At 36.0% G+C, this 23,922-nt stretch overlaps 1 protein-coding gene across 11 annotated transcripts in view; it reads left to right on the forward strand.

Annotated features, from left to right (window-relative positions):
• Window positions 1-23,922, forward strand: part of LOC123561292 (uncharacterized) — a 164,833-nt gene that overhangs the window by 36,827 nt on the left and 104,084 nt on the right. For 10 of the 11 annotated variants that reach the window (XM_045353558.2, XM_045353548.2, XM_045353560.2 and 7 more), the window contains exon 5: window positions 22,190-22,462. In XM_045353558.2, the coding sequence (XP_045209493.2) occupies window positions 22,190-22,462 (273 nt within the window). Of the gene's footprint in view, window positions 1-11,686; window positions 11,875-22,189; window positions 22,463-23,922 lie in introns of those variants that run through there. The other variant, XM_045353561.2, reaches the window with a different exon arrangement.

Genomic DNA, 23,922 nt, shown 5'->3' on the forward strand with positions numbered 1-23,922 from the left:
TTGTGACCACTCTAGAGGTCACATTTTTCATGAGATCTTTATGAAAGTTGGTCAGAATGTTCATCTTGATGATATCTAGGTCAAGTTCGAAACTGGGTCACGTGCCGTCAAAAACTAGGTCAGTAGGTCTAAAAATAGAAAAACCTTGTGACCTCTCTAGAGGCCATATATTTCACAAGATCTTCATGAAAATTGGTCAGAATGTTCACCTTGATAATATCTAGGTCAAGTTCGAAACTGGGTCACGTGCCATCAAAAACTAGGTCAGGAGGTCTAAAAATAGAAAAACCTTGTGACCTCTCTAGAGGCCATATATTTCACAAGATCTTCATGAAAATTGATCAGAATGTTCACCTTGATGATATCTAGGTCAAGTTCGAAACTGGGTCACGTGCCATCAAAAACAAGGTCAGTAGGTCTAAAAATAGAAAAACCTTGTGACCTCTCTAGAGGCCATATATTTCACAAGATCTTCATGAAAGTTGGTCAGAACGTTCACCTTGATGATATCTAGGGCAAGTTCGAAACTGGGTCACGTGCCGTCAAAAACTAGGTCAGTAGGTCAAATAATAGAAAAACCTTGTGACCTCTCTAAAGGCCATATTTTTCATGGGATCTGTATGAAAGTTGGTCTGAATGTTCATCTTGATGATATCTAGGTCAAGTTCGAAACTGGGTCACGTGTGGTCAAAAACTAGGTCAGTAGGTCTAAAAATAGAAAAACTTTGTGACCTCTCTAGATTTCATATATTTCATGAGATCTTCATGAAAATTAGTCAAGTCAGAATGTTCACCTTGATGATATCTAGGTCAAGTTCGAAAGTGGGTCACGTGCCATCAAAAACTAGGTCAGTAGGTCAAATAATAGAAAAACCTTGTGACCTCTCTAAAGGCCATATTTTTCATTGAATCTGTATGAAAATTGGTCTGAATGTTCACCTTGATGATATCTAGGTCAAGTTCGAAACAAGGTCATGTGCAGTCGAAAACTAGGTCAGTAGGTCTAAAAATAGAAAAACCTTGTGACCTCTCTAGAGGCCATACTTGTGAATGGATCTCCATAAAAATTGGTCAGAATGTTCACCTTGATGATATCTAGGTCAAATTTGAAACTGGGTCACGTCCTTTAAAAAAACTTGGTCAGTAGGTCAAATAATAAAAAACCTTGTGACCTCTCTAGAGGCCATACTTTTCATGGGATCTGTATGAAAGTTGGTCTGAATGTTCAGCTTGATGATATCTAGGTCAGGTTTGAAACTGGGTCAACTGCGGTCAAAAACTAGGTCAGTAGGTCTAAAATTGTTAAAATCTTTTGACCTCTGTAGAGGCCATATTTTTCAATGGATCTTCATGAAAATTGATCTGAATGTTCACCTTGATGATATCTAGGTCAGTTTCGAAACTGGGTCACGTGCGGTCAAAAACTAGGCCAGTAGGTATAAAAATAGAAAAACCTTGTGACCTCTCTAGAGGCCATATTTTTCATGAGATCTTCATGAAAATTAGTGAGAATGTTCACCTTGATGATATCTAGGTAAAGTTCAAAACAGGGTCACGTACTTTTGAAAACTAGGTCAATAGGTCAAATAATAGAAAAAACGACGTCATACTTAAAACTGGTTCATGTGGGAAGAGGTGAGCGATTCAGGACCATCATGGTCCTCTTGTTTATTTTTGGCACTTTTGCGTGTAAAATGGGAGCTTATTACATTCGCAGAATGTATTTTCAGTAAAATAAGACGCATTTCAGGTTAAATATCGCGTGTATATGGCAATTGATGAGAGAAAATGAAAGATGGGTCGTTAACTGCGCCACGCCGTCAACAATGTGATTCGAGAAATTGTCAGTGGTTTCAATTTATACTGGTATAAAACCTTTTAATTTCAACCATTTTCAGGATTCAGTTCAAATTCTTGATATCAGATACAGTATGAAGGGTGATTGTGCACTAAATGATCTATTGTAACTTTGAATACATCAAAGCTTTCATCACACAGTAATAACACCTGTACTTCCGTCTGTTGTCCATTATTCTTCCATTAACCTGAAATATTAATTGCTATTAATGTGTGGAATATATAGATATATGCAGAAATTATACGAAAAAGGTTATATTAGCCGCTATAACTATAATCGACCGCTATATAATTAGCACCCGCAACTTTACAATACTTCCGACAGGCCTGCAGATGATTTGTAATATTGAAAATTGGCAATAACTTAACATTTTAACTAAGGTGTCTATATGAATATTGCTAGCTTCAATTCAAGCAAGTTGTTTTAATGTATCAAGGGCATGTATGCAATACAATAGTACATTCATTTTTATACCCCCACCAAACATGTTTGAGGGGGGTATATAGGAGTCAGTTTTGTCGCGTTTGTCGCGTCCCGTCCCGTCCCGTCCCGTCCCGAAATCTATTATTTCAGTTATTACCAAATGGATTTGATTCAAACTTAAAATACATGTTCCACCTTATCACCCACATCATGTGACACAAGGTGCATAACTCTTGACACCAAGTTTTCATGAATTATGTTCCCTTTTACTTAGAATTTAAGGTTAATTTTGTTGTATTTTCACTATATCTCAGTTATTACTAAATGGATTTGATTCAAACTTAAAATAGATGTTCCACCTCATCACCCACATCATGTGACATAAGGTGCATAACTCTGACACAATTTTTTTTTATAAATTATGCCCCTTTTTACTTAGAATTTAAGGTTGATTTTGATGTATTTTCACTTTATCTCAGTTACTACTGAATGGATTTGATTCAAACTTAAAATAGATGTTCCACCTCATCACCCACATCATGTGACACAAGGTGCATAACTCTGACACCAAGCTTTCATGAATTATGTCCCCTTTTACTTAGAATTGAAGGCTAATTTTGTTGTATTTTCACTATATCTCAGTTATTACTAAATGGATTTGATTCAAACTTAAAATAGTTGTTCCACCTCATCACCCAGATGATGTGACATAAGGTGCTTAACTCTGAAATAATTTTTTTATGAATTATGTCCCCTTTTACTTTAAATTTAAGGTTGATTTTGATGTATTTTCACTATATCTCAATTATTACAAAATGGATTTGATTCAAACTTAAAATAGATGTTCCACCTCATCACTCACATCATGTGACACAAGGTGCATAACTCTGACACCAATTTTTCATGAATTATGCCCCTTTTTACTTAGAATTTAAGGTTAATTTTGATGTATTTTCACTATATCTCAATTACTACTGAATGGATTGGATTCAGACTTAAAATAGATGTTCCACCTCATCACCCACATCATGTGACACAAGGTGCATAACTCTGACACTATTTTTATACGCCCGTTTGAAAAACGGGACGTATTATGGAAACGCCCCTGGCGGGTGGGCGGGCAGGCGGGCGGGCGGGTTGGCGGGTGGGCGGCGTCCACAGACCTTGTCACGGAGCATATCTTCTACATGCATGAAGGGATTTTGATGAAACTTGGCACAGTTGTTCACCATCATGAGACGGAATGTCATGCGCCAGAACCAGGTCCCTAGGTCTAAGGTCAAGGTCACACTTAGAGGTCAAAGGTCAAGTTCAAGATTGACTTTGTCCGGAGCATATCTTCTTCATGCATAGAGGGATTTTGATGAAAGTTGGCACAATTGTTCATCATCATGAGAAGGAGTGTCATGCACAAGAACCAGGTCCCTAGGTCTAAGGTCAAGGTCACACTTAGAGGTCAAAGGATACAAGAATGAAAACTTTGTCCGGAGCATTTCTTCTTCATGCATAGAGGGATTTTGATATAACTTGGCACAAATGTTCACCACCATGAGGCAGAGTGACATGCGCAAGAACCAGGTCTCTAGGTCTAAGGTCAAGGTCACACTTAGAGGTCAAAGGATACAAGAATGAAAACCTTGTCCGGAGCATGTCTTCTTCATGCATAGAGGGATTTTGATATAACTTGGCACAAATGTTCACCACCACGAGACGTAGTGTCCTGCGCAAGAACCAGGTCCCTAGGTCTAAGGTCAAGGTCACACTTAGAGGCCAAAGGTCAGATACAAGAATGACTTTGTCCAAAGCATTTCTTCTTCATGCATGGAGGGATTTTGATGTAACTTGACACAATTATACACCATCATGAGATGAAGTGTCATGCGCAGTTCCCTTCTTTTGAATTACTTCCCTTTGTTGTTACTATAAATAGCTTATATTGTAACTTTTTCATTACTAGTCATAGGGAAAAATCGAGACCACTTTTCTGTAGTACAATATGCATGCTACATCCAATTTTGAGGTGTATTTTGACCAGTCTCTACCTGGTAAAGATTTTTGTGAGGACTTTCAATTTTTTTTTTGATTTTTTTTTTTTTTTTTTTTTTTTAAGATTAACTTCCCTTAGTTGTTACTATAAATAACTTATATTGTAACTTTTTTATAATTGACCGTAGGGAAAAACCAAGACCACTTTTCTGTGGTACAACATAGATGTTACTTTCCAATTTTAGGTGTATTTTAAGGTATCTCTACCTGGTAAGGAGTTTTTTTGTGGACTTAGAAAAACAAAACACTTAGTTATAACTAAACAACCACAAAGTTAAAATTCCATTTGCAAATACAGGTGCTAGAGTAAAGAAATTTGCTGTGACGGGCGTATATTGTGACATTCTTGCACTCTTGTTCTTGAATTGTGTCCCCTTTTACCTAGAATTTAATGTTAATTTTGATGTATTTTCACTATATCTCATTCTGATTGGCTTAGAGCCAAAGAGAAGTAACCTTTTTTAACCTTTGTACTGAGTTTCTTCCCCTAAAATTCCAGGAATTAGTCTATTTTTAGAAATCCTATTTTTAGATTTTCAATCTTTTTTATTATAAGTCCTATGTAAAAAGTAAAAACATTTTTCCATGGTAACATGGGTTGGTAAGACACTTCTTTGTATTCACTTTTAGTGTATCTCTAATATTAGAGATTTAATATATTTACTAGTATTACTATACTAGTATTATACTAGTATTACTTATATGTGGAAGCCCAGTATGAAGTACTCCAAAGCATTTTTAAGATTCCTTATGGTTGCCATTCTTCTGTGACAAGACCGTATGGTGGGGGTATGAGTCACTCCTGTGACAGTTCTAGTTGATTTTTGAAAGCGTACCAAAGAGTAAGTTCTGGAGGAGAGAATGTCTTTAAATTTTCTGTACACGACCTTTGGACTATAAGATTTTTTTAATAATGGGTCTCCTTTACCGTAAATAGCAACCTATCTGCCAGCCAGTCTTTTCAATTCAAATATCTGGATTCCACCAACAGCACAATGAATCAAAATGACGCCTGAGACCCCCTCAAAATATATGTTCTACTTCTATATGAGCCACGCCATGACAAAACAAACAATATAAGTGGCGTTGCGACCAGCATGGATCCAGACCAGCATGCGCATCTGTGCAGTCTTGTCAGGGTCCGTGTTGTTCGCTTTCAAAGCCTACTGCAATTAGAGAAACTGTTAGCGAACAGCATGGATCCTGACAAGACTGCGCGGATGCGCAGACTGGTCTGGAACCATGCTTGTCGCAAAGCCACTATGTTGGTTTTCTCATGGTGCTCATATATCATATATATCTAGATACTAAAAATTTGACAGAATATGAATAGGTCAACAATATATGAATAGGTCTTTCAGAGCTTGTTGAATATTGACTCTGACAATCCTATCAAAATATGACTCCTCCTACCCCACTCTGAGGTGCACAACCGTTAAATCATTCGGGATTTTACTTTCTCTACACATTTATTGTCATGACACCTAAAATCGTGCTGAATGTCGTCTTGAACTGTAAAGGTTTTATACCAGGGTTCTAGTGTAAATTCACCATAGTTTAGATCCATGTACTATACTTTCTAGAACTTCAACCCATAGAAACCCATATATATATAGTAAACTACAAATAATAAGCCGTCAAACTATGAAAAGAAAGGGTGGTGTAGACAGATTTGTGGTACATGCGATATTTAACCTGAAACGCGTCTTATTTTACTGAAAATACATTCTGCGATTGAAATAAGCCCCCATTTTACACGCAAAAGTGCCAAAATAAAAAAGTAAGTATTTTTTATGTATACTACTTTCAACAACACCACAAAGGCACATTTTTGATCGAATTAGGGTGAATTTCTACACTATAACCTTAACTCTTATTAGAAAAATGAATTTAACGACCCGTTATACCCGAAAACATGCGTAAATTCGATAAAATACTGCAAACTGAGCGAAATAAAGGCAAAAAGAAGTATGATCAAATGCTGGTGTCAGACAGAACATCTAATCTTCAAAAGTTGGTGTCAGTAAGAACCTTCCCTGGGAATTATGTGGTGTCAGACAGAACATTTTTGTTCTACCCATCCAACTTTAACAACTCGTATTTTCGAAAGTAATGGAGATTTCGCCGGGATATTTGGCAGACAAAGAGAGAGAATGTTTGGCTTTCTATTGAGGGTAATGCCAAGCTTGTTGCTTCAGAAATGAGTAAAAATGCTCGGTTCAATATCCAAAACAATAAAAATCTGGCCGTGGATTAGCCATCTGTATGATTATTTGGTGGTCTTTTCAATTCAGAAAACATTCCTTTAGATGCCTCTTTCTATCCTCGAAACCTGGTAAGAGTCTGCTTTTCATTGATTCATATTGTGTAAAGAAAAAATTGAAAATACTTACTTCTAATCGACAACAAACTCCGCAGAGTGTCACGTCATCCGATCTGGTGTCATGTTATCTGGTGGTGTCGTGCTATCATGTTATAGGGTGTGTTGCTTCTAATAGTCAAGTTTGCTGTCATTACATAGATCTTGCTATTGCGTGTATTCAAAATAGTGGTAATTTCAGGGAAGCAACACATTTTTTGATTGCATGTATTTAAATTTTGCAGACAAAAAAAAAAAAAAAAGTGGTAATGTAAGGGAAGAAACCCAGTTTTGATTTTTGTAGATGTATGAAGCAGTAATGTATAGTTACTGCCTATAAATAATCACTTGGAAAGATATCATTTGACTGCATTAATCCCATTTTGTTTAATACATAACTGGCAGTTAAGAAAAATTAATGATAATACTGACAGATATTTCATTGAGCTTATATCTTGATACCAGATTATAAAATTGTTTTATCATGTTCTCTTTTATTTAAGGTGAGATTATCTTATAGATTAAGAGGCACGCTGTCAAATTTCTTTGTTACCTGCTAAATACTTCACTGGTGTATTTATTTTTTGAAATTTAGAAAAAAATGAAAGGAGCAAATATAAAAGAGAAAATATATTAACCTGTCAAATTGGTTAAAAGGAGGAGTATATAAAATTGCTGTCAGCAGTATTCTTTTTAAATCTTGCCATGTACAGTGTGAAATCAATTATAGGTATAACTTGTTTGTTTTGGGGACCAGCACATCCATTTCATGGGGATATGAACTTATGAAGTCATAGATTTAAAATTTTGAAGATAATTTTTTTTTTCAATCAGGATTAAATTCCTTGGATTGATTGATGCAACTGTGAAATTGATGAAAATTAGCCGCCCACAAATATTAGTAATTTCACAGTGTTATATTGAAAAAAAATTGAGGGAATTTTCCTCAGTTATTAATCTTGGACATTTTATATATATATATATATATATATATATATATATATATATATATATATATATATATATATATAGCATATTAATATGGAAGCGTCCTGGTGCCAGCAGAGAGATTTAAATTTGTCTTACGTAGGAGTTAGTATCTCCTACGTAGGAGTTAGTATCTCCTACGTAGGAGTTAGTATCTCCTACGTAGGACTTAATATCTCCTACGTAGGACATAGTATCTCCTACGTAGGACTTAGTATCTCCTACGTAGGACATAGTATCTCCTACGTAGTACTTAATATCTCCTACGTAGGACATAGTATCTCCTACGTAGGACTTAGTATCTCCTACGTAGGAGATATTAAGTACTAGGTAGGAGTTATTATCTCCTACGTAGGACTTAGTATCTCCTACGTAGTACTTAATATCTCCTACGTAGGACATAGTATCTCCTACGTAGGACTTAGTATCTCCTACGTAGGACATAGTATCTCCTACGTAGGACTTAGTAACTCATATGTAAGGGTTCCTATTTTGGGGCGCTACAGTGTTCTGTGGTCCTACTCGCGTTTCCGGTACATGTGTTAATTGAACATTGCTGGTTGACTTTTTAATTCCGTGCTGATAAATGGCATTTATTGCAATATTTGATTTATTTTCTAAACTGTTTACATTCTTGTATTTTATGTGTTGTCTCGAGAAGGTGCTTAAATAAATAACCTTTCATTGCAATCAGTGAAATTATCTCGTAACCACTGTTTCTAACCAATAACAAAGAATGAATTTATATAGACCTGATTGCTTGACATGATTATCAATGTTCTATAACATTTCGTTAGTTTCAACTAGTCAATTATTCTTTTATCTAGTCACTCTGATAAAACAAAATTGTAAATGTTATTTCGCATGAAATTAGCTCTTATATTAAAAAAAATAGCCTCTACTGTGAAGAGCAATAAAGGGGAATAAATCATGTTTACCAAGTTACTCGTCCTTAATTTCTTCTCTCTAGGCATACACTTAACAAAACAAAGGATAACCAGATTTAAAGACTGAAACCTACAAATTCCGTGATATTCGGTAATTAAAAGATTTTACTGTCAAAAAATGCTTCACTTTATTTAAATACTATTCTATTCTTCCTCTTTTTCACAACATATACATTATATAGAAGATACACACACCAAAACTGTCGGACCACAAGTTGATTTGACATTAGTTTTTCGGAACACTACAGACTCCCATCAGTCGTTAGAGTCATTAAATGTAAATCACTTTCCTCTCTGATACCACTTTCTGAAAATAAAATTAATACCTCTTACCTCTGACTCTAACGACTGGACAAATGCGATCTGAGCTAGGCAGTTTTCATCCCAGCTATAATCATTAGAGATCATTGCAAATGTGTTCATGATGTAACATAACCCTTGATTGACTCCAGTGCCCTGGATCATAGAATATCCTTTATGACCTTCACAGTCTGTATAATGAAGTACCTTTTTTACCAGATGATGGGGAAGGTGTTAATGAACTTTGTATCTTAATAAACTTTATAAATGTATCTTAATATGCAAATAAAGTAGAAATGAGTGTTTGAAACAAAAAAGTATAAATAGTTTATTATCATGTTAAATCATGCTTTAGATGCAGTTACAGTAATTTCCTGTAACTAGTTAATGCTTGACCTGAATGTAGAAAAAGAAAATTGAGCCGTGCTGAGAAACCAACATAGTGGCTTTGTGACCAACATGGATCCAGACCAGCCTGTGCACCCGCACAGTCTGGTCAGGATCCATGCTGTTCACTAATGGTCTCTCTAATTGCAATAGGCTTTAAAAGCGAACGGCGTGGATCCTGACCAGACTGCGCGGATGCTAGGCTGGTCTGGATCCATGCTGGTCGCAAAGCCACTATGTTGGTTTTCTCATGGCGCAGCTCAAATGATGATAACACCTAATAAATATTGATTATTAAAGGCACTGTCTTTGAGATCATACGACAACAGAAAAAAAGAGAAATTTTAGGTACCAGTATCAAGAAATTAATGCTAATACCGCTTAAGAAAGCTTTGAATAAATTACTGACAGATTATATGTTGTTGAAACACATGAGAACTAGTTGTCTTAACTATCTTTTACACTGGAAATTGAAAAGCGTTTGTAACGTTTACTGAGGTAAACTGCCTAATTATTAAATTATCTACATTCAAGGGTCATTGTATACATATTCCTCCGTGGTGTATATTGTTAAAGACAGCAGGAAAATTTTCATTGCCGTGGCGGCCCGGGTTCGATTCCCGGCTCTGGCATCTTTTTTCCTTGATTGAGTAGTTTAAAGGATAGTTTAGAAATAAAAACTTGAATTTTAATGTCCATAGTATGTTGACCGGACTTCAGTTTTAAAGAAAGACCATTTTTAGCCAAAATTTATAGGTCAGTCCCTTTATTGAGAGAAAGTTTATTAATCAATCACACAGTCGGTCAAAACAATAACTTGCGATAATTATATTTAGTAACTTTCATGATATACTTTAATCTTTACTTTTGAACTCTCTACATAATTTCAAGAGAAGCCTCCATAGCCGAATGGTAAAGGTTCGAAACCTCACATGACATGTTTCAATTCTTCATGCTCATATACTGCCCGGTTAGCTTATGGAATGTCGGCGGTTGTAACCTGATGTCTGCCCATGCCTGGAGCAATGCCTAGAAGTGCACCTTGTGGGTAGCGCAGTGTGACTATACCCAAACTACATAGTCCCCCAAAAAATACAAAAAACAACAACAAAAAAAACAACAAGAAACAACAACAACAAAATAAAATGTTCAAAAATATCTATTAAAACAAATTTATTGACTACTTCATCTGACAAATTCAGAACTTGGTCAAATGTGTCTTTAATTCATACTTACGAAGTTTGTGTGAGACATTGAAAGAAGGGAGATGTTTAATTATTTACAAATATGTAATCTACCGGTATCAGATAATCCTTACTAAATAATAGTACACACGAGTATATTGTTCCACTGCGCATGCTTGAGTGTCTTTTAGTCAGTGACATACGTAGGAGATACTAAGTACTACGTAGGAGATACTAACTCCTACGTAGGAGATACTAAGTCCTACATAGTACTTAATATGTCCTACGTAGGAGATACTATGTCCTACGTAGGAGATACTAAGTCCTACGTAGGAGATATTAAGTCCTACGTAGGAGATACTATGTCCTACGTAGGAGATACTAAGTCCTACGTAGGAGATACTATGTCCTACGTAGGAGATACTAAGTCCTACGTAGGAGATACTAACTCCTACGTAGGAGATACTATGTCCTACGTAGGAGATACTAACTCCTACGTAGGAGATACTATGTCCTACGTAGGAGATACTAAGTCCTACGTAGGAGATATTAAGTCCTACGTAGGAGATACTATGTCCTACGTAGGAGATACTAAGTCCTACGTAGGAGATACTATGTCCTACGTAGGAGATATTAAGTCCTACGTAGGAGATACTAACTCCTACGTAGGAGATACTATGTCCTACGTAGGAGATACTAAGTCCTACGTAGGAGATACTAACTCCTACGTAGGAGATAGTAAGTCGTACTTATGACAAATTTAAATCTCTCTGCTGGCACCAGGACGCTTCCATATATTAAAGTGAGTTCATTAACCGGTATATCAAATATATGTTACAAAAATGCGTACTCTTACAATTTTAAAGTATATTGGGATGGATTACTATCGAAGTATATTCCTTTGATGCAAATGAATCTTTACATATCAATAAGAATGTTAACACACACCAACAGTCCTTTCAAAACAAATTATATCTCGTCAATAGAAACCATTCATTCTGTTTATTATATCAAACCGTTGCAATATACTGACAGATTTTCATTTGAATTGAATTTGAAAATCTGAAATTCAATTTTTTTATGCTTCGCTGTACTGTATGAAAAGCTTAGGATACCAATTAAAGCAGTTAGGGTAAATATGTAAATAGGAAATACTGAGGCGATGTATGAAATCTGCATAGTCTATAGAATTATGAGGTGATTTATTGACAGGCAGCTTTTAGGCTGGGTTATAGTTCTTTGACATGCTACGATAATTTAAGTGTTTTCTTAGGTTAAATGATAAATATGGAAGTAGCATGATACCCGAAAAGTGGTTATCAGATGTTGGCGATCAAGTTGTGAAAAAATATATTGAAGATGACAATGACTCCTCTCGCTCAGGTACTTGATTTTTATAAAAGTATTTTTTAACATGTTTATATTTTTTACTTGATTTTGTAATGTATGGTTATGTTTGTTGATTTTATCATCATCATTTTCATGGTTGATTGGACAAATTTGTGTCCATGGCATCCTCATGAAACATGTCCTAACATATTCGAAAAGCATCATACTAGTAAATGTAGTAAAAGTTTTCAAAATGATTTATTTTTCCATTTTACTTTTGCATTTTTCTCATCATGATTTGTCTAAAGATATTTACCATTTGAAAAGTTAGAGAAAATTTGGGTAAAATAATACAAAATATTAAAGTTTTGGACATTGCTGTTCTGTCTTCAAAGTAAAAGTTTTTATCAAGAAATTGCTGGCAAAAAAGCAACTGATAATGAGGGAGACAAGAAAAAATTAAGGGAAAAATATGCGGCTTGCTCAAAACAGAGGAAAGCTCAGTTTCTAATGGTACTGTGACCCCAGATTCTGTTATCCACATTCTTTCAAAGACGGTTTTTGTTTTATGTTACCTGATGTGTAAGTTATTGTGTTAATACTAAATGGTATAAAAACAAATATCTGCTTAAGACAAATATTTAAATTCTTTTCTAAGTGATGGACTTAAGATAATTTAGTCCTAGTTGCATGTCATCATCTTTTTTAAGTGAAATCATTTGTTTTCTGGGTGTTACTGTATAATAGGATGGAACTATGGATGAAAAGATAAGAATAAAGTTTTGCTTCCTAACTGCTAGCTGTCCCTTCAAGAAATTGAAATTTTATGTTTACATAAACTGACATGAAGAGGCCACCATTGTTGAGAGGATTAGATTGCTGACGATAGATTTCTAGATTCCATCCCTGCTCTGGTTGTCATGTAAGGAAGCCATCCTGCTGGCTTTCAGAGATCTGTAGTATTACTGGCCATTAAGGGTTTACAGTCGACATATGACCTGTACTTTGTTGATTTACTTAACCAACCCCCAACGCTATCTACTTCCACAAGTGGCCAAATTCCAAATGTTCTGGTCTTTTGTTAACAAATCTAACAACCGATCGTCAGGTCAATATTTTTATCAGTGAGTACATATATTCTAGCATAAAACTGTTGTTATTGTCACCTTTCGGGGGTGTTTCAACAGGAGAGAAAACGTGTTTTTACAGAGAGATTCTCGCGCTCACGTGCTGTTATAACACCTTTTTATATATGCACGTTCCAAGGCATAGTGTAAACGTATTATGGCCCCAAAACTGATAATTCAAATAGAAATGATGTCAACGTGATAAACAACGTAAACTTTACCGCGCATTTCATGGAAATTTAATGATGTTGAGGGACAATATATTCATTTACTTGGTATTTTACGCATTTAGCGTTAGCACATATTCTTTTCGTGTTATAACATCTCAAGAATCCCTCTGGAATCGTTGGTACTGGGCTCGGGTACCAACCAATTCCTCGGGATTCTGCAGATGTTATAACACGAAAAAACATGCGTTATCCCTACATTTCAACATGAAAATCAAGCTTGTTTCATTTTGCACAGCAGGACTTTTAAAAATTTGAGATGTTTAAATGCATTTTAAAACATAAAAACTTTACAAGTACAGTTTTTGTTAGCTCACCTGTCACATAGTGACAGGGTGAGCTTTTGTGATCGCAGTTTGTCCGTCGTCTGTCCTTCATCTGTCCATTCACAATTTGTTGTGAACACGATAGAGACCATATTTTGCAATCAATTTTAGTCAAACTTGCAAGCAACTTGTATTGGCATAATATCTCAGTTTCTTTCAAAAACTGGCCAGATCCCTTCATTGGTTCCAGAGTTATGGCCCCTTAAAGGACAAAAATTGCTATTTTTGGCTTGTGAACACGATAGAGACCACATTTTGCAATCAGTTTTAATCAAACTTGCACACAACTTGTATTGGCATAATATCTTGGTTCCTTTCGACAACTGACCAGATTCCTTCATGGGTTCCAGAGTTATGACCCCTTAAAGGGCCAAAATTTGCTATATTTGGCTTGTGAACACGATAGAGACCACATTTTACAATCAACTTTAATCAAACTTGCACACAACTTGTATTGGCATAATATCTTGTTTCATTTTGAAAACTGGCCAGTTCCTCTCGTGGGTCCAGAGTTATGACCCCTTAAAGGGCCAAAAATTTGCTATTTTTGGCTTGTAAATACGATAGAGACCACATTTTGCAATCAACTTTAATCAGACCTGCACACAACTTGTATTGGCATAATATCTTGTTTCATTTTGAAAATGGCCAGATCTTCTCATGGGTCCAGAGTTATGACCCCTTAAAGGACCAAAATTTGCTATTTTTGGCTTGTGAACACGATAGAGACCACATTTTGCAATCAACTTTAATCAAACTTGCACACAACTTGTATCGGCATAATATCTTGGTTCCTTTTGAAAACTGGCCAGATCCTGTCATGGGTCCAGAGTTATGGCCCCTTAAAGGGCCAAAATATGCTATTTTGGCTTTTGCAGCCATATAAAGACTTCTTTTTATGCCCCTAAAGGGAGGCATATTAGTTTTCAACTGTCCGTCCGTTCGTTCGTTAGTTTGTTAGTTAGTTCATTCGTCACAATGTTAACTTTTTGCACGAAGGCACTTTACTCGTGAACCACTGCACCCAGGACCTTCAAACATCACATGCTGATAGTACTTATTGAGTATACCACCCCTACTGACTTTGGGGTCACCAGGTCAAAGGTCAAGGTCACAGGGGCCAACGTTAACTTTTTGCATAAAGGCCTTTTAATTGCAAACCACTGCACCCAGGACCTTCAAACTTCACATGCTGATAGTACTTATTGAGTACACCACCCCTACTGACTTTGGAGTCACCAGGTCAAAGGTCAAGGTCACAGGGGCCAACATTAACTTTTTGCATGAAGGCACTTTACTCACGAACCACTTCACCCAGGACCTTCAAACTTTACATGCTGATAGTATTTTATGAGTACACCAACCCTACTGACTTTGGGTTCACAAGGTCGAAAGTCAAGGTCACGGGCCAATGTTAACTTTTTGCATGAAGGCACTTTACATGCGAACCACATCACCCAGGACCTTCAAACTTCACATGCTGATAGTACTTATTTAGTACACCAACCCTACTGACTTCGGGGTCACCAGGTCAAAGGTCAAGGTGTTGCAGGTGCATTTGTTACCATTAGTGACAGCTCTTGTTATGGTTTGATTTGATACAAACTTCCGAAAAATTTTCTTTAACAACAATAAATCTTGGAATTCATGATGAATCTGTCAGATCCATTCATAGGTTCCAGAGTAACGGCCCCTGATTGACCCCTGAAAGAGCCAAAATTTGAATAATTTTTACCTTGTGAACACGATAGAAGTGACATTTTATATTTGTTTTTTATTAAACTTACACAAAACTTAAGTCACAATAAGATCTCGGTTCCTTTCGAAAACCGGCTAGATTCCAACACAAGTTCTAGAGTTTAACTGCCCCTGAAAAGGGCAAAATTATCTATTTTGGCCCTTTCAGCCATACACAGGTTTCATTTATGCTTTGATTAGATACAGTCTTACACAGAATGATTATCTTGATGATCTCTAGGCCTGGATCGAAACTGGGTCATGTAGGGTAAAAAATTATGACCCTATCTTCATGCATTCTCATCCATCAGATGTTCGTCAAAATCCCGAGACGAACCTCTGATTTATTTCTGTCGTTTATTTGGTGAGCATGCGCACTCATAATTACTACCGGGAGAAGTTTCAGCCAATCAATGTTCGCCACTATATTTGGCACGCCGAATTGAAATTTCAAACAATATGTAAGCAAGGTAGTTGCTAACGATGGATAAAGGCGATATTCCATGATTGCGATTAATAAAGATTAATTTCTGTTATTCGATGTTAAGTAATTTACCTGAAGAAAGAATAATATTCCTCGTAAGTCGGCATCGATATGAAAGGACGCGGTCAAACTTTTCACGGACGATTTTGATTGGTTCGCTACATTTTGTCGCGAAACGATGCTGATTGGCTGAAACGTTTTACCTGTAATGTAACCAAACCACAAATATCGGCGAAATGTGCCAGAGGTTCATCCGGGGAACCACGGTAGACCTCTGGTATGCGAGAATGATCTTCATGAAACTTGGTCAGAATGGTTATTTTGATGATTCCTAGGCCAGGTTAAAAAAATTGGGTCATATGGGGTCAAAAATTAGGTCACTATATCAAATCAAAGGAAAAACTTGTTAACATACTTTAGGCCACATTTATGACCCTAACATCATGAAACTTGGTCAGAATGTTTATCTTGATGATTCCTAGGCCATGTTCAGAACTGGGCTATATGGGGTCAAAAACTAGGTCACCCGGTCAAACCAAACCAAAGGAAAAGCTTGTTAACAATCTTGTTCATTTGATGTGCATGAAACTTGGTCAGAATGTTTGTCTGCATGAAATATCGCATGAATTTTTATCTGGGTCATGTGGGGTGAAAAACTAGATCACCAGGTCCAATAAAAGAATACGCTTGTTTACACCCTATGGGGCACATTTTTGATTCAATCTTCATAAAACTTGGTCAGAATATTTGTTATCATGGAGTCTTGGATGATTTCTAATCTGGGTCATGTGGGGTAAAAAACTAGGACACTATGTCAAATCAAAGAAAATGCTTGTTTACACTCTAGAGGCCACGGTTTTTGGTCCAATCTTAATGAAAATTGGTCAGAATATTTGTCTCCATGGAATCACTAAGTAAACATGTTTACACTGTTATAGTGTGTTACTCAGGTGAACGAATTAGGGCCATCTTGGCCCTCTTGTTTTGTTTATGTTCGGTTTAAGTTGCACTGACACAGTTATAGGTCATATGATGACTTTCCAGCTTTGATGGTGGAGGAAAACCCAAGGTGTCCCTCCGTGCATTATTTCATCACAAGCCGGTACCTAGGTAGAACCACCGACCTTCTGTAAGCCAGCTGGATGGCTTCCTCACATGAAGAATTCGATGCCCCCAATGAGGCTCGAACCCACATCAGTGAGGGGCACGTGATTTGAAGTCACCTTAACCACTTGGCCACTGATGCCTCCAAAAGTACAGTTTATCTATGAATTTTGGAAGTCTGTACTATATCAGACCTACTGACTGTCATTTAGCAAATATTGACTTTAACTGTCATTCTGTCATTGCTCTTTTGTAAAACTCTACAATGGTGAATAATAGAATTGTACTTGAATGTGCATTATGACAATTTATCATGACAAATGGAATTGAGAAAAGAACCAGTACTTTTCTTATTTATTTGGATATTTACTTTTGAAAATTTTATGAAGGAAGTTGTTATTAGCCATTTTGTTGAATGGCAGTTTACCTAAGAAATATTCAACTTTTAAATTTGTTCTTTGATGTGGTTGTCTGTATTTTAATAGAAATATTGCTCAGACTTGTACATATTTAAGCTGTTTAGATATCTGTCAAGGTCCCATCACAATATTTGATTAAATTAGAAACAGCAATATTGTAAGAATGCTGGGATGTCTGATGGAAAGCTGTTTCTGTAACCATCAGATCACATCTTAAAATGTTACATAGCAAGATTCTGAATATCATTATCATCTTCTGAACTATTCATAAGAATTTGTCTTGGTAAGGGGCTGAAGTTTTACAGCACAATTCTCAATTCAACTGTATCTCATTGAACTTGCATCTCTTATATCATTTCTAAGAATCTTCGTACACCCTCCCCAGACTACTACCATCCGCCCCAAACTTTAACCCCCTCTACCTCCACTCCTTCACTTGTTTTACATTTCTCACACTAATATCTTTTTAGCTTGTATTGTTATGTTACTAATTCATGATAATCATTATTCATGAATGATTTTGTAGTGAAACTGTTAAGCACCGTTATCATTGACAGTGAAAGAGGGCCTTGTCTGTATTCATCAGTTTTCTTTAGTAAAATTCAGACAAAGCCCATAACAGAGTACCTCCTTTTTGAAGAGTATTCAATTTCTACCATAAACCTACTTTGACTGCAATTTTCAGGGGGGCGTAGGTTCAAACCCCACTGGGACCAAAACTTTTTTTTCCTTATTTTTCTTTTTTTCTAGTGAATTTTTATACGCCCGTTTGAAAAACGGGATGTATGATGGGAACGCCCCTGGCGTGCGGGCGGGCGGCGTCCACAGACCTTGTCCGGAGCATATCTTCTACATGCATGAAGGGATTTTGATGAAACTTGGCACAGTTGTTCACCATCATGAGACGGAGTGTCATGTGCAAGAACAAGGTCCCTAGGTCCAAGGTCAAGGTCACACTTAGAGGTCAAAGGTCAAATTCAAGAATGACTTTGTCCGGAGCATATCTTCTTCATGCATAGAGGGATTTTGATGAAAGTTGGCACAATTGTTCATCATCATGACAAGGAGTGTCATACGCAAGAACCAGGTCCCTAGGTCTAAGGTCAAGGTCACACTTAGAGGTCAAAGGATACAAGAATGAAAACTTTGTCCGGAGCATTTCTTCTTCATGCATAGAGGGATTTTGATATAACTTGGCACAAATGTTCACCACCATGAGGAGGAGTGTCATGCGCAAGAACCAGGTCTCTAAGTCTAAGGTCAAGGTCACATTTAGAGGTCAAAGGATACAAGAATGAAAAACTTGTCCGGAGCATGTCTTCTTCATGCATAGAGGGATTTTGATATAACTTGGCACAAATGTTCACCACCACGAGACGTAGTGTCATGCGCAAGAACCAGGTCCCTAGGTCTAAGGTCAAGGTCACACTTAGAGGCCAAAGGTCAGATACAAGAATGACTTTGTCCGAAGCATTTCTTCTTCATGCATGGAGGGATTTTGATGTAACTTGACACAATTATACACCATCATGAGACGAAGTGTCATGCGCAGTTCCCTTCTTTCGAATTACTTCCCTTTGTTGTTACTATAAATAGCTTATATTGTAACTTTTTCATTACTAGTCATAGGGAAAAATCAAGACCACTTTTCTGTAGTACAATATGCATGCTACATCCAATTTTGAGGTGTATTTTGACCAGTCTCTACCTGGTAAAGATTTTTGTGAGGACTTTCAATTTTTTTTTTTTTTTTTTTTTTTTTTTTTTTTTTTTTTTTTTTTTTTTTTTAAGATTAACTTCCCTTAGTTGTTACTATAAATAACTTATATTGTAACTTTTTTTATAATCGACTGTAGGGAAAAACCAAGACCACTTTTCTGAGGTACAACATAGATGTTACTTTCCAATTTTAGGTGTATTTTAAGGTATCTCTACCTGGTAAGGAGTTTTTTTGTGGACTTAGAAAAACAAAACACTTAGTTATTACTAAACAACCACAAAGTTAAAATTCCATTTGCAAATACAGGTGCTAGAGTAAAGAAATTTGCTGTGACGGGCGTATATTGTGACATTCTTGCACTCTTGTTACTTCTTTTAATACTTGTTATTGACTCATTGTACAAAAGTGGAAACAATTCATTTGATAAGCGATTTCTTGCTGGTCAAAGTGAATTTACCTCTGAAACAGAAGGGGTAGAGTTAGACATATTGAATTACATGCGGGAAAAGTTCTATATTTTGCCTTCATTCTTTAGATTACATATTGTGGAAGAAATGTAGGTAGGTTTTACTTCTGCCCCAAGGGTAATTTTGAATGAAGTGAGCAAACTTCAAAACAGACCTTCAGGATTCGACCTTAATTTTTCAATGTTGGAGTTAGAATTCTGTCTCATTAAATCTCTTTATTCGAGATACCCCAGAAAAAAATGATATTGACTGTTTTATTTTAAGTTTTACAATCGTTTACCAATAGTTTGATGTTTCTTTCATAAAAAATAATGGTATAATGAATTCTCTGCAAACATTTTGGATAAAGGCCGCCATTTTGAAATCTGTCTCTACTTGAGCTTGAGGAAATACCATAAATTACACAAAATTTATAAAAAAACGGCATGGTAAAAGGTTTTGAAAATTTGCAACAAAGTGCGTAGCACTGTTAACTGTTAGAATATACCAAGCAAATGCCATTTTTAAAACATAACTATTAGGGGCCTAATACCTTAAGAATGCAAAAATTCAGACTAAGACCAAGACTTCAGAAATTCAGAGTTAACTTAAAGAATGCAAAAAGTCATACTAAGACAAAGAATGCAGATATTCAGACTTAACAAAGAATGCAAATATTCAGACTAAGATAAGAATTGAAAAATTCAGATTTTCACCGATAATATAAAATCTTCAGTTTGCAATAAATTTGTCATACCCGTAAAAAAAGTTCAGAGGATCTTACAGTTAGCTGATTGGTCATTTGGTCATACAGTCCATTACAAAATGTTTTTAGAGCAACTACTTCCACAGTTTTTAAAAGGATTCCAATGAAACTTTATACACAAGATCACCATGAAGTGTAGATGTGCATGACATGTTTTTGCTAGGATAGGGCATCAGTGTGCCATATTCCCCTCAGATGTGTAATGTTAAATAATGTCAACAATTTCACAGGGATTTCATTTAAACTTTATTCATAAAATCACCATGAAGTGTAGATATGGGTGACATATTATTTTTGGGATAGATAGTGGTGGATTGGGAGGGAATTAATACAACATTATCTCTGTCAATTTTGTTACATAAACTACTTCTGCAGTTTAAAATGAAACTTCATACATGTGACCCATCTGGCCTCAGTTTATAGTGTGATCTACTTTCACACTTAAAATGTATTCAAATGAAACATCACCATGAAGTGTAGATGTGCATGACAGATTTTTCTGTAGTTGGCAGAGGTTAGGAAGGTGGAGATGGTTTTCATTTCACTTAATGTTTGTGGAGTCAGCTTCTTCCTCAGTTTTAAATGGATTTTCAATGAAACTTTATATACTAGTACATGATCACTATGAAATGAAGATGTACATGACATTTTTTTTTTCTGTGGGAATGGGTTGGTCAGTCATACCCCCCATTTTTGTGCCCACCAAAAGTGTTAGGGGTGGGCACTTAGACTGACTTTGTTCATTTATACCTGTGTCCATATATCCATCCATCTGGATATCTGGCCATCCAAATTTGTGTTGTGCCTATCACAAGAGATATTTGACTTAAAGGACATCATAGAGTTGTTTTTCAGCACATGAACTTGTGCATCTTGCATCTGTTTTGGATTTCTTTCAGCTAGACCATGACCTTGTCAAAAATATGTAAATGTCCTTATTCATCATGCGAAGATATGCACTTAGGGGTTTAGTTTGGGATTTCACTCAGCAAGACCAGAGTTATTGCCTCGATTTAGTAAAATTTAGTCCTCAAAGTTACACATGCCTCAGAAAGTATTTCATCTTGAGTCATGAAACTTTGTAGGTTTGTTTTTTGGCTTATGAAGTCAGCACATGGGGCTTTATTTGGGATTTAGCCGAGCCCTACTTTGACTGGTACCCTGCCAACCTTTTTAGGTATTATAAAATCTTACTTGGTCTTGCATCATCAGCAAGTAACACAACCATACAGTGGCACCAGCTTCCTATAGACACATATCAAGTATTACAGTTCATCTGATAATTTTATAAAGGTTATTACTTCTGCTACCTCAAATTTGCATTGTATTCAGGAGTATCAATCACATTTAGTAATAGTTTCAGATTCCTGAATGTATCAATAGGTATGAAATTTTGCACAAGGTTATATAGTTGAAAGAGCAATACTTGAGCAAAATTTTATACAAATGACTGATGTCATAATAATATTAATATATGATAGAACATGTAAAAAACTAAGCATTTTAAAATCAACCCTAAATTAAGTCCTAGAGAACTACAAGAGCCCAGGAAATATCAGTATGCTGAAGTTTAAGGTCACAGTGACATTGAGACTGAAAACCATTCTGTTCAGCAACTAAAGAAAACTTGTTGGGCATGCAGTGGCTGAATTTCCTAGCATGATTGTCTTATGGTTATTAGATGACCCTTACTGTTTATGGGGTCAGTAAGACATTTAAGTTGAGACACAGCATTTCACTAAAACAGGTCATTACAAAGAGGGTGTACTTATTTGTTCATAACAGCCCGTTATGGTGTTACCATTTATTCTACAGTATTTCAGTTATAGCAGTGGTCAGGTAACTTAACCAGCTTTCACCTGCCTGTCATTTGCAAGTAACTGACATAGATAGATATATTTCTGTAAAAATACATGTATGTGTGTAACAACTTGCCTATATGAAACTTGTGGAAAATGAATGACTTTAGATACAGCAAACCAATGGTTAATATTTTATATTTTATATTTTCAGAGATGCCCCAAGTGAAACATGTTATAGAACATACATATAAAGATTCACCTAGAATTAAACAGTACCCCTTGCCACCTATCAATCAAATACGTGCTCCGCCTCCCGTTGTTGTTCAACAACCACCTCCAGCTCAGATAATTCCAATGCAGCAGCCGACGCCACAAATAATCGCGGGTCCTGCACCCCAACATATAATTACAGGCTACCCAGGCCCAGTGATACACAACCTAGGTGGCCAACCAGAAAAGAAAGGCAGCATGTTTAATAGAGAAGGTAATTTGTTTTTTTAAGTAATATTGTTTTTAAACAAAGTCTTGACATTATAATTACTTGTCATTTGCAGCCTGTGGGTTCAAACCCTGCTAAGAGAGTAGAGGAAGATAACTACCTAGCTTGCCAAAATAAATCATGAGAATGTAGAGCTATCGTGATCACCCTTTGTCTGCATCTGTTCCACAAAAGTTTGCAAATAATCAGGTTAATTAAATTAACACCTCTTAAAGCAAATTACATGAATATAGCTTTCATTTTGTACAAAGTTTGCCTTTTTACATAAGAAGTTTAGGATATAACCAGATTTCTACCAGTTGCTTTGAACCTCAACATATTTTTTCAGCATCATGCAATACAAATTACATAACTCTAACTTTCATTTTGTCAAAATAATGTCCAAGTTTAACTTAGAAGCTTTGCAAAGCCATGTAAACACTACAAGACTGAATCATTTTTAGCTCACCTGAGCACAAAGTGCTGAAGTTACCTGTCACCCTATGTCCGTAGTTGATTGTGTTTTGGTTAATAATTTGACTGTTAACATTCTAGAGGTCACAAGCTTGTTCTTGGCCAAGCCTTTTTGAAATTTGGTAAGAATGTTACTGCAGTAAAATATGTTATAGTTCATCACTGGATCATCCATGATAAAAAACTAGGCCACTAAATCAGTTAATAGAAAATCTTGTTAACACTCTAGCCACTTTTTCTACATCATTTTCATCAGCTGTCAGAGTGTTTCTCTCTTTAAAACGTAGTCAGTTTTGAAACTGGATTACCACTGGTCTTAAAATTAAAAAGCTTGGTCAAATCATAGAAAAACTTTATTAAATCTCTATAGGTTTGATCTTCATAAAACATTTTTAGCATGTATTTATACACCAGTTTTAAAAGAAAAGAGGTATTGTTGAATAGCGTCTTCTATCTGCACACTACATTTTCTATTTCAAGACTCTTAAATCATCAGAAAGTATAATAGCTACAGCTTTAACATTTAACAGGGTGACTAAGCATTAACTGAAAAGGATCTCGTTGTTAAGTGTATGTGTTGTGGGTGGGGGGTTGGAGGTCAAGGTCAGAGTAACTTGGAGACTGGAAATGGTTTCCAGGCTGTTAATCATAAAGTATAACAGCTAAGGCTTTCAAACTTAATACAGTGACCAAGTACCTATCTAGGAAGATCTTTATAGACTGGCCCAATGTCAAAATAATTTCACAGATATTTTCCGTGTGCGGCCCTGTATCAAAATTGTTCAAGCAATTAGTGAAAATTGAGTGGTCAAGAATCATCATGGCCACTTGTCCAAACTCGATGCATTTTTTCAGCATTATGAAGTGATTGCTATGAGCCAGATTCATTAACTCTGGCTTGAATTTTGTTGAAAATATGCATGAAAATTTTGCTAAAGTTTTCATATAAAAAGTTGTATTTTGTGGTAAAGTTTCAGGAATTAGTCAAACAA

Source organism: Mercenaria mercenaria, chromosome 10, assembly GCF_021730395.1.
Source record: "Mercenaria mercenaria strain notata chromosome 10, MADL_Memer_1, whole genome shotgun sequence".
NCBI lineage: Eukaryota > Metazoa > Mollusca > Bivalvia > Venerida > Veneridae > Mercenaria > Mercenaria mercenaria.